The following is a 12,164-nucleotide window of genomic DNA, read 5'->3' on the forward strand; positions in this document are numbered from 1 at the left end:
CTTCAGTCTGCGTGTGTGTTGACGAAGCAGGGATGAAATAAAATATAAAACAGGAGAAACATATTTGACAGCAATACAGAATGCCTGAGAGCCTTGCCGCTCTATATTACACTATATTTTTATTTTTTGAATTGTCACCTGAATCTTGTTTCCTTTTTATATAAATAAAGACATTTCCTTAATGAATTGGTGCAGAAAAATTCACCAGAATGCAGGAAATGAAGTGTTTAAAGCCCAAATTTTTCAGGGGGAGGACCCCCCAGACCCCCGTTTTAGACCTTTTTTTAATTTTTTTTTTATTATTGTCTGTAGTAATTATGAAAATCATTATAAATGTAATTAAAGGCCTATGATATTTAATAATTAATAAGTGGCTCAATGATTTATAGGGTTCAGTTAAAATGGCATAACAAGGTAGCTGTTTTTGAGGGTTGATACAAGTATGTCTCCAGAATGCAGGAAATTAAGTATTTAATGTTTAAAATCTTCTGGGGGACCACCCTGAGACCCCCCTATCTACTATTTCATCAATATATTTGTTTTCCCAAATACTAAGCCTATTAAAATATATTGTTGTCTTGTTGCCATGGTCCCATTATTTGTGCAGTGTCAGGACTCATGGGCTAAGAGTTTTGTCAAACCCCTAATCTAAGCCCTTAAAAGCAAGGATTGTATATTGATGACCGATTTTGGTGGGCGTACACTTACAGCATATACAGGCGCGGCTAACACGGGGTTCAAACATGCTGATACTTTCACACTGAAGCAGCTATTTATTCAAACAGCTCGCTGTGCACAAGAAGATTTAAGGGAAGTAAAGGATTCTTCCTAATAAGGCAAATTATCAGCTCATGCAGCATTATACTGAATCTGAATCCAGCTTTGAATTCTTTCCAATCCCTTATCAAATCTTTTAGGTATTTTTGTTGGTTCGAAATTAAGATTTCTGTTTCTATTTTGCTCCGTATCATTCTGAACCTGAGCCATGGAGACTGCTGTGCCAAAGAACGGAGAGGAAATGTGCTACAGCTGCTACAAGAAAAACAAAACTGTGGAAATAATATTAATTCTACTTTATCATTCAGCAAACACCTAAACAATCAAAGACTGTTCTGCGTGCACAATGCAATTTACGTTACCTCAAGTTAAACTGTTGAATCTGACGAATCACAGTGTAATGTACGTAAGTAATTACATGATGGACAGATGGTAGATTTAGATGGAAGACTTGTTGTCCCCCCTGTCCTAATGGGGCAGTTGTTTGGTTGACCTTGTGTCTCCACACTTTGAAACATTAAAATAATAATGTAATAAACAACTCATGTCCAGTGGACATTAGAGGTAAACACAGTTACAGTCTCTGCTACACAGTTTAGAAAAATGTTTGTTTGAGTGAGTGAAGGAGGGAAGCAGACATGTGGTGGAGGATGGCTCCCATTATGTACTGTAAAAAGGTCACCAGCCACTCCACTGCTGACGCCAACAGAAACCACAGTGAACTGGGGTCCATAACGGTGTCTTGTAAACATGCCTGCAAGAAGGTGGTCATCTAGAATGAATGTTTGGTTGAAACTGCACACGTGGACATCATTGTGCATTTTATTTGGTACTAATTCAAACACACATAGTACTTGTTAGTAGATGCATTCAGAGTTGGGTTTAGGTGGGCTTTATTTTAGGTCAGGACAGTTTTAACAGGAACTTTTTGAACTGGATGCCATCATTAGTTTAGTCCTGCTCACGCTGCCTCTTCTTTCTGCTTCCTGTCCACAGTGGACTGCTGGGACAGTCAGGACGGCGAGCCCATCGTCCACCACGGCTACACCCTCACCTCTAAGATCCTCTTCAAGGACGTCATCGAGACTATCAACAAGTACGCCTTCGCCAAGAATGAGTACGTCTACACACACACACACACACACACCCACACCCCATTTATTTATTTTACGCGTTCAGTCACATTCCAATGGATCAGTTTCATTATTCATTGTCTGTTCATCGACGGCAACCATTAGGCCTGTGTGTGTGTGTATACTTGGAAAACAACCGCAGCGGTGTGTGGACATGCATGCTGTCAGTACACATAACTGTGCTGCAGTACACAGGCTGTTGGTTTGTACAACTGGGGACAAATGTGGAATTGAGCTTGGAATTCAGGTGTAGTTTTACAATATAAAACCGCACTTGACCGTTTGCTGGTGGGAAGCTAGCAGAGCAAGTCAAAGGAGGAGGTGTGTGTTTAGATTTCACTTGATAAAACTGTGAACAGAAGGTGTATGTGAAGGCCTCTGCTCCCCAGCACCGTATCTTACCTCAGCTCCGTTTCACATTGTTGTATTCAAAAAGCCACGGCCACTGTTGAACCATCAAATCACATAAAGGATAAGTTTAAAATCCCTACAGTAACTAAACCCAACCCATGTGTTCCATTTCAAGCTGAAATATGTCAGTTACTGGATAAAGATGCTCTAATTTGTGTTTGTATCTAATAAAGATGCATGAGTATGACAGACACTCATTGGTTCAGCTCTGTGGGTATTTTGTCGTTTACATACTCTGCTCTGACCGGACAGTTGTTTTGGGACGTAGATGACGTCCTACACATGACAGAGGAGGTCATTTCCTGGTGCATGGTGTTTCCCAAGTACAGAAAAGCTTAGTTTGCACTTGTTGTTAACGCTGTACACAATGTTGCATCTGCTGACTCCTCCTGCAGAGCTGAGTAGTACACAACTCTTTTCCCATATCTGTGGGCATTAAAACGAGTGTGATTGGCTCTTGCATTGCATCAGAAGACTTGCATAAAGTTGAGCTTTTCTCAGCTTTCTGTAGCACTGCTGGCCTCTTTTTTTTTCGTTTCTGTAGCTCAGCGGGCTCGGACGCATCCCACAGCTTTTGAGTCCACATGTGTGGAGCACTCAAAGATCTCTCTCACTGGGTAGATCTGGTGACGTTGAAGGCCATACCATATGATCCACATCATGTTCATACTCTTAGAAATGATCAGTGACTCCTCAGGGTCGGCTGGAAGCTGCACTTATGTTTCTTGATGTGTATATATACACTGCTCAAAAAAATAAAGGGAACACTAAAATAACACATCCTAGATCTGAATGAATGAAATAATCTCATTAAATACTCCTTTCTTTACATAGTTGAATGTGCTGACAACAAAATCACACAAATATTATCAAATTTATCAACCCATGGAGGTCTGGATTTGGAGTCACACTCAAAATCAAAGTGGAAAACCACACTACAGGCCGATCCAGCTTTGATGTAATGTCCTTAAAACAAGTCAAAATGAGGCTCAGTAGTGTGTGTGCTGGTGCATGAGGTGGCGGATGGTCTCCTGAGGGATCTCCTCCCAGACCTGGACTAAAGGATCCGCCAACTCCTGGACAGTCTGTGGTGCAACGTGCCGTTGGTGGATGGAGCGAGACATGATGTCCCAGATGTGCACAATTGGATTCAGGTCTGGGGAACGGGCGGGCCAGTCCCTAGCATCAATGCCTTCCTCTTGCAGGAACTGCTGACACACTCCAGCCACATGAGGTCTAGCATTGTCTTGCATTAGGAGGAACCCAGGGCCAACAGCACCAGCATATGGTCTCACAAGGGGTCTGAGGATCTCATCTTGGTACCTAATGGCAGTCAGGCTAGCTCTGGCGAGCACATGGAGGGCTGTGCGGCCCCCCAAACAAATGCCACCCCACACCATTACTGACCCACCGCCAAACCGGTCATGCTGGAGGATGTTGCAGGCAGCAGAACGTTCTCCACGGCGTCTCCAGACTCTGTCACGTCTGTCACATGTGCTTAGTGTGAACCTGCTTTCAACTGTGAAGAGCACAGGGCGCCAGTGGCAAATTTACCAATCTTGGTGTTCTCTGGCAAATGCCAAACGTCCTGCACGGTGTTGGGCTGTAAGCACAACCCCCACCTGTGGACGTCGGGCCCTCATACCACCCTCATGGAGTCTGTTTCTGACCGTTTGAGCAGACACGTGCACATTTGTGGCCTGCTGGAGGTCATTTTGCAGGGCTCTGGCAGTGCTCCTCCTGCTCCTCCTTTCACAAAGGCGGAGGTAGCGGTCCTGCTGCTGGGTTGATGCCCTCCTATGGCCTCCTCCACATCTCCTGATGTACTGGCCTGTCTCCTGGTAGCGCCTCCATGCTCTGGACACTACGCTGACAGACACAGCAAACCTTCTTGCCACAGCTCACATCGATGTGCCATCCTGGATGAGCTGCACTACCTGAACCACTTGTCTGGGTTGTAGACTCCATCTCATGCTACCACTAGAGTGAAAGCACCACCAGCATTCAAAAGTGACCAAAACATCAGCCAGGAAGCATAGAAACTGAGAAGTGGTCTGTGGTCACCGCCTGCAGAACGACTCCTTTATTGGGGGTGTCTTGCTAATTGCCTATAATTTCCACCTGTTGTCTATTCCATTTACAACAGCATGTGAAATTGATTGTCAATCAGTGTTGCTTCCTAAGTGGACAGTTTGATTTCACAGGAGTGTGATTGACTTGGAGTTGCATTGTGTTGTTTAAGGGTAGAGGGGGGGTACATACGTGTGTGCGTGTGTGTACACACACATGTATGTGTGTGTGTGTGTGTGTGTGTGTGTGTGTGTGTGTACACCCCTCACACTACATGATCATTTGCCATACCATATATTTATTTATATATTTACTTAATTACCCATGAGGTAATCATTTATTACAGTCCACTTTCTACCTCCACCAAGTTGAGCATCTTGTTTTGTTTGAAAGTAAGAATGCATTGTGATTATAATTTAAAATTCTAAATTATGTGAAGAACTGTAATTCTCAAATGTTCTACCTTTTTGTGTCAAGTCAACAAGAATCTGAATCTTTAATGATGACACTGTAAACTCAGCCAATACAGATTTACAGAGAAAAGAAACCTCCTCAACCTTTCAACCCTGTAACTCCAGCCTGTTGTGTGTGTGTGTGTGTGTGTGTGTGTGTGTGATGATCTCCCAGCTACCCAGTCATCCTGTCCATAGAGAACCACTGCAGTGTCCCTCAACAAAAGAAGATGGCCCAGTACCTCATTGAGATCCTGGGGGACAAACTGGACCTGTCCAACATCAAAGCTGATGAGTCTGGATGGCTGCCATCACCAGAAATGCTCAAAGGCAAGATCCTCGTCAAGGTAAAGTCAGAGCATACGGTTCGGATGTATAACAAGTGACTGATTCTCCGTGGGAAGAGTAGTCAGTCCTCAGGCGATTATCTCAGCTCACTGTTTTTTGTTTTTTTTATCTGGAATTTGAACCTCAAAGAACAGACTTCAAAGGCGGCAGACAGTGGGAAGAGATGTAATTTAGAAAGTGTTTGAATACGACATGTTTGGGAGAAGAGAATGGAAAAGCAAAATTTGCCTGTAGGAACGATGAACTGCATGTAGTAACTGCAGACTGCTCGCTGGTTATTATGAAAAAACAATATCCTGAGTCCAGCAGACGAGAGATAAACTAGTTAAATGTGTTGCTGGCTGCGGGTCAGGAGTGGTCTTCGCTTCACAGCTCTGAGGTGATAAAAATGCTGCTATGCGGATCTTTCTGTGGCGGTGCTCAGGTGGCTCTGGGTTTTGCCTCTCAGGCCTTTTCTACAGCAGGAAATGAGCAACCCATAACCTGGAGTTTTCACAGTCTGAACATAGAAGGACCTTGTGCGGTTTCTTTCTTTTTCATTGTAAACTCAGACTCACCAAAGATAATACAGCAGAGGGGCTCATTTCTAGGTTTGATGGATGAGTTAAATCAGCGGATGTGGGACAGAATGGGAAAAGTGGTGCTGTTGTTGTGATTTAAATGCCCCCCCCCCCCCCCCCCCCTTTTATTTGATACTTGACAGATTTGAGATACAGAAGAAGAAACAGAGGGAGAGAGTGGTGAAGATGTCCACCACACACACATAAATCAGTTGCTCTACTTATTGTTTTTGACTGGACAATTGACTCCAGCTCTCTCTCCACGAATACTAATGAGGGCCTGGACATTGTCCAACAAACATTTCCATTGCTGGTTTCTTTGTGCTGATTGCCCTGCTCCTGCAGATGCATTAGTAATGCAGTAGCATTTAGTATCACCACCTAAACAGAGCTCCAGACGCTCGTCCCTGAAGTGGGCAACAACACATCACTTAGTTCCAGCAGTGGAAATGGGCTGCACTAATCCTTGGTGTAGTTTACTGGGACTGTATGCAAAATTTCTTGAGACAATAACTGATGACAAATGACATTTATTTATTTTTTTGTAGTTACATGTAGCTTTATAGACGAACCGCCACAACTAAAACCAGCAGCTTCCGTTAGTCTCAGGGTAGTATTAGTGGTCACAAACAGCACAGTATCGTGTTTATGATGTCTTATGTGGTCATTGTGAAAGCCCATAGCTGATGTAAACCATCTGTCCGGGTTGGCACTGTGGCCGAGTTTGTAATGTAAACCATTAAAGCAAAGTTAGTTTCACACATGACTTTAACCAACAGAGGCAGGAGAGCAGCAGCAGCCCTCTGTCAGCAGGAGAGGGAACAATAGTGAGGTTAATGAAGCTTTGCTGACACCAGATGCTTTCCCTAAAGAGAGGGCACCTTGCCAATACCTGGCACGCTAAGGACTGCTCAGCCAGCTGTTCCACCTGCACTACTTCATGTGTTAGTGATGGCACCAATATGTAAGCACTGTGAGGAGCACTCTGGCTTTCCCACTGCCCTACAACCCTGTAGGTCCCAGGGTCAGACCATGTCATTCACACAGTGCTGCTGCAGGCCGCCACCTCCATGAAACTGGGACTGAGAATGAATGCTAACCACGGGCTAAACTACCCTCACTTGTTAATGAAAAGTGTTTGTCATTACAATGTGAAGCTCTGCTGACCCGTTCTGTTTCTCCACCAGGGGAAGAAGCTGCCTCCCAACATCGACGAGAATGCAGAAGAGGGAGACGTGTCGGACGAGGACAGCGCTGATGAGATGGAGGACGACTGTAAGCTGATGAACGGAGATGTATGTACCCTGTTTGGCCTTTTGCTCCACTTCTACCTGCCAGAGTCACAGGCGGGCGTTATGTCCTCGCATCCAGCAGATGAAATGTGAATTGTTCGTGTATTTCCTGTTCTTGATGGTTCCTGGTGTTCTGCTCTACTCTCCTGCCTTTGATCTCCTGTACTGCTGTCTCTGCTGTTTGCTTCTGTCTCTTTCTGTCTGTGTGGCTATTTGTTCTCATTTCCTGCTCTTCTCTCTTCCTGTTTGTCATCCCTTCTTCTTCTCTTCAACTGTTGCTTGCTTCTTTCAAAGTGGAAGGTATTGTATAAAAAGCTCATCCTCAGAAATCTCACCCAGTCATGTTACCATACTGTCTCATCCTGCCTGTGAAGGTTTGGCCCAAAGACACTTCAGACACCATTACATGTGTTGTCTAAGGATTAATATTATTATTATTATTATTATTATTATTTAATACCAGTCATAAGCATTACATCGACAATATTGAGCACTGTTTGAGTTTAAGAACTAGCTGGCAGGGTTTGGACGGCAGGTGTTAGAGTTAGCAGCCAGCTACAGGATGGACAGTGTTTCCAGTGGGATTGTCTCCAAATTGTGAGATTAGAGACTAGCTGGGAAGAATTACATGAATTGTACAACACTAGCTCTGTGGAATTAGCTGATGACTCATTTATTTGGTAATAAATATCAAATTTTTTGAAAACAGTGGAAAGTGAGCAGCTTATGGAAGTTTGTCTTACTAAGTTAAGTTTGCTTAAAGTTATTGCTGCTGATTATAAGAGAGGACATTTTAGGATGGACCAACGTGGCCTGTGTTTTCTTACCTATGGCAAATAATCCTTTTGATGAAAGATTTTTCATTCTGCAGGAATAAACTCTCTGGAGCATGTGGCTGTTGCTTTTGGTGTGTCTACAGACTGAAGTGGTTTATGGATACACTCTGCCACCATGTGGCTGAAGTGAGCATATGAATATTGCTCTAAGCAAGGCATTGAGCAGTGATCTCTCAATAGGACATGATTTATTCCACTTTATCTTTATAAAGGATGTCCCACTGTCATGCAGTCACATGTGGAAATGCTTACACTACTAAACAGTCCATTTACCAGTCAGTCTGGGAGGTTCTGCATTTATAACATAATAGACATTCATCTTTGCTCCTTATGAAATGTGAGTTCTTGTTGGAATCCTGCATGATGTGGTAATCTAGTCTGTTCAGAGCAGAGGCCTACAGGAATTGCTGCAACTAACAATTTTTTTTCATTGTTGATTATTCTCTTGATAAACTGTCAAACTGTTGAAAAATGTTGATCAGTGTTTCTCAGAGCCTCAAACATTTTGTTTTGCACACAACCCAAAGATATTCCGTTTACTGTCACAGAGGAGAACCAGAAAATGTTCACATTTAAGTAGCTGAAATCAGACATTTTCTCTTAAAATGACTAAATGATTAAGCAATTAATTTAATAGTTAACAACTAATTAATTAATCATTTAACCTTTGCAGCTCTAACACAAATGTGATTATAGTCAGATCTACTCGTGTCCTAATGATGTGGCATTGATATTATCAGCCTGTTAACTTCCACATTCTCTGTCATATTTTGCCAGCTCTCCTTCCTACAGATGGCAGCTGCAGCTTTGTTGCTTTCAGCTTGGATCAGTTGTGTGCTTAACTTTGTATTTGTCGAATATTATATTTTGCTCTTGGTTTGGCTGCCAGTAGACTTGTCCATGTTTGGTCATCTGCTGAAAACATCATCTCTTTTGGGAAACACTGAACATGGCTAGGTTGGGGAAACCCTGGGTCGACGAGTTGATAACCAGCGTCGTGATCGTGGTTGTTAGACCTGGCTAGAGCTGTATCATTTGGAGAAAAAGTCATTGCGATTATTGTGGACAATATTGCGATTCCATTATAATGGAACAAATGGTACTATGAGTCTACTTGCTTAAATATCAAAGAATGCGTGAAATACTGATATTTTGAACAACTAAAACAGATGTAAAACAGAACAAGGGGAGTGTGTTGCTCTACGTAGGAGGTGGCTAGAACCAGCAAATATTGGCACACTGGCACCAGCTCAATGTACATCTGTCTAATGGAGAATCTCTATCCATAACCTGGAGGAGGAACTGTACATGAGTGTATTATATAAAATAAAGAGAGTGTAAGTAAAGAGTGTAATGTTTAGTTAATAGTTTACTGTTAGTATAACAGTAATATATTAAATACTAAATTCATTAGAATTTCATATAGGGCCTAATAGTATACTTTTTACCAGTTTGTTGAGTATTAAAACCAGTTACAGCCGTTTCATTTTTGTGGGTGTTTTTTTATTTTATTTTTATTTAATCCATATGCAAGCAAGAGGCTCTAAATTTGTCTCTAATTTATTAATGCTACCTACTAACTTGTCAATAATCATATTGTTCAACATTTAATGAGTTGCTGTAGCACATCAAACCTTTTTTAATGTTCCGCCCCATCCAGGCTGTGATCGGTCAGTTGACGAAAAGTCACCGACAAGCACATCGGCTCCATACAGCTAACGTTAAATGGCCAGCGAGCCAAACCTTCCTTATCTTCCCAAGTGAAAAAGAAATTTGCACTTTTTTGGGATGCACTTAGTATAATTAAAATATGATAAGTTACACTTATCATATATTAAATGTGTTATTTTGGAACAACTTAAAGTATGTTAAGTGTCATTTTAGAAATACTTAAAGTCAACTTTAAGATAATTGCAATATATTTTAATATACTTAGTTGTGTTAAAATGGACCTACTTTAAGTACCTTTACTGTAATTTAAATATACTGACTTTATTTTGTTTAAAGTTGCTGAAACACAATATGATGTCATGTCCAACTGTTCTGATGATGCTAACTGTTTAGGTTCAGGTGAAATGGTTTTCCACAAGGGACCCCCTCCCAGTTAATGTTCAGTTCTTCCATTACAACATGATCAAAAACATTACATAAACACTACAGTACATTCAGCCAAGGAGCTGTATATGATGAAATGTTATTAAACAGGTACAACAAATAACAAATATTCAGACTTGCTTAACAGCTGTGCTGTCTACATGTCGTTTCACATTAACACAGCTGTCAATTTGTGAAGTACAAAAGTAGCCAATTAATGTATAACAATATTTTAAATATAATTATTTTTTCACAAGAATATTTGTTTTTGTCTGACCCCGTTGACCTGTAGTGAGAGCAAAAACATTGATGGTGTGCAGGAGCCAGACATACCTATGAGCACATTGAGCTTGTGAGGGTCCAGCTGGTCCTTTGAGATTTTCGTGGCCTCTGAGTGAGGCAACGATCCCAGGAACCCCTAAAGGAAAAGAAATGCAGTTGCAACTGAGATATTATAAATATTCAGTTAGGCCAGTACTTCCACCTAATTTAGTTCTTCATTTGCGTATCATTATAAACACTAATTCTATTCTTATAGCAAATCTTTATTATTCTTTATTTAATTTTCTTGAGCTAAGGCAGGAAATTCCAACTCTGGGTTTAGCATTAAGTTGGTTAAAGTTGGCAAAGGGTAGGTTCAACTTCTAAAAGTTGAATACAGTATCTATGACCATACAAATGTACATAAAGTTGAGCAGTATTTTACATAACATCACATGCTATTATATCGTGTGGTCAGGCATTGCAGTACACAAAAACATTATATCAAGCGTGTCTTAAAACAATTCTCACATACGCGTGTACACTTTAACATTGCTGTTATAACAGAGTTATTGGTCACTGTAATGATTACCCCCTCCATGGTTACAGTGAAGATAAATATCTAAAAAAAACAGTGTAGCTTTTAGAAGAGTGCTAATGCAGATTGCTTAGCTGATGATTCATAGTACCTTCAGCTAAACTTTAGAATGAATACAAAATAACTTACTATAAACATGGACATGTGAGTATTAAGGACTATAAAAATGTGAAGCTATTCTTTAGCACACAGACAGCAACATATTAGTTGCATTTATTTCTCTGATTAAAAACCTCACTGGTCATTTTAACAGTGCAAAAGCAGAATTGAGGGCTCACACACACATGAGCAGGCCTGCCTTGTTAAAATCTCATGCATCAAATTTCAGCAACAGGGTTAAGTTACTGAGATTGTATATTACCAATTTTTTTGGAACATTAAAAACTGCCTTACAGCAAAAAGTAATACATTGCTGTAATGTTAATTGCGTTTATTAGCTTATAACACGTTACTCTCAACACTGTTTAAGGCAGACGAAAGTTGCTGTCTCCATTATGAAGCTATTAAAATGCTAACCAACATTAGGGTCATTCTATAATTAGGGGTACATTTCAGATCAACAAAAAAGTGAAGAAATCTGTGTGCTTTTCTGCAAAATCTAATTGTTTTCATAATATACCCCCATATTGTTCTAAATTCATTAGTTCCCAAGCTTAAGCTCGAATTACTTTTTAAATATTTAAATGAAAATAAATATTTGATTGTTTTGTCAACTGTGTTACAGACAAAAGTGGTGTCATAGAAGACATAAATGAAGTACTACACACATGATAAAACATTTGTTTGAAAGTTCTTGAGTCTATTCACCATGGGTTTTGGGGTTGTCTGTCTAACTGATTTAAAAATTATGAATTTTAAACTGAATAACGGATATTCCTTGGTATACTATCATCAAGGATGGAATTTTTTTCCAACATAATTTTCCATTACACTGAATTTAGAGTTATTAAACGTCTTTATGTAATACTGTTCACTCTAGAAATGTCCTTTTTTTAAATTATTTTTATTAAATTTTAGCCTACATTTAAAGATTTATGACACACAAATCACATGTAACACAATTGACAGATAAAGTAACACAGCTGACAGGAGTAACACGGTTGATAAAATGAACCAAGGTCCAGTGAGGCCTTCAACTTAGAGGGCTGCGCCTATACTCAGAATCTGGAGTTACAGTACGTAACTACCATTTTGTATAGGCTTTGCCCCCCAAGGCTATCGCTAATGTGTTAGAGGTGAAGCAGGATGAGTCCACGCCTCACTGGCCCATACAGTACCACCAAGCACAAAACCCACCTGCCCAGAGCCATAATGAGCCACCCAGTCACCCGC

The 12,164-nt window shown here is 40.8% G+C and overlaps 1 protein-coding gene across 6 annotated transcripts in view; it reads left to right on the forward strand.

Moving 5' to 3' along the window:
* The window catches only part of plch2a (phospholipase C, eta 2a), a 238,378-nt gene that overhangs the window by 187,583 nt on the left and 38,631 nt on the right, over positions 1-12,164 (forward strand). For all 6 annotated transcript variants that reach the window (XM_038723426.1, XM_038723427.1, XM_038723428.1 and 3 more), the window contains 3 exons: positions 1,774-1,894; positions 5,019-5,190; positions 6,939-7,046. In XM_038723426.1, the coding sequence (XP_038579354.1) occupies positions 1,774-1,894; positions 5,019-5,190; positions 6,939-7,046 (401 nt within the window). The remainder of the gene's footprint in view (positions 1-1,773; positions 1,895-5,018; positions 5,191-6,938; positions 7,047-12,164) is intronic.

Source organism: Micropterus salmoides, unplaced genomic scaffold, assembly GCF_014851395.1.
Source record: "Micropterus salmoides isolate LMB-PRFRI ecotype aquatic unplaced genomic scaffold, ASM1485139v1 Ms_hic_scaffold_16, whole genome shotgun sequence".
In the NCBI taxonomy this organism is placed as follows: domain Eukaryota; kingdom Metazoa; phylum Chordata; class Actinopteri; order Centrarchiformes; family Centrarchidae; genus Micropterus; species Micropterus salmoides.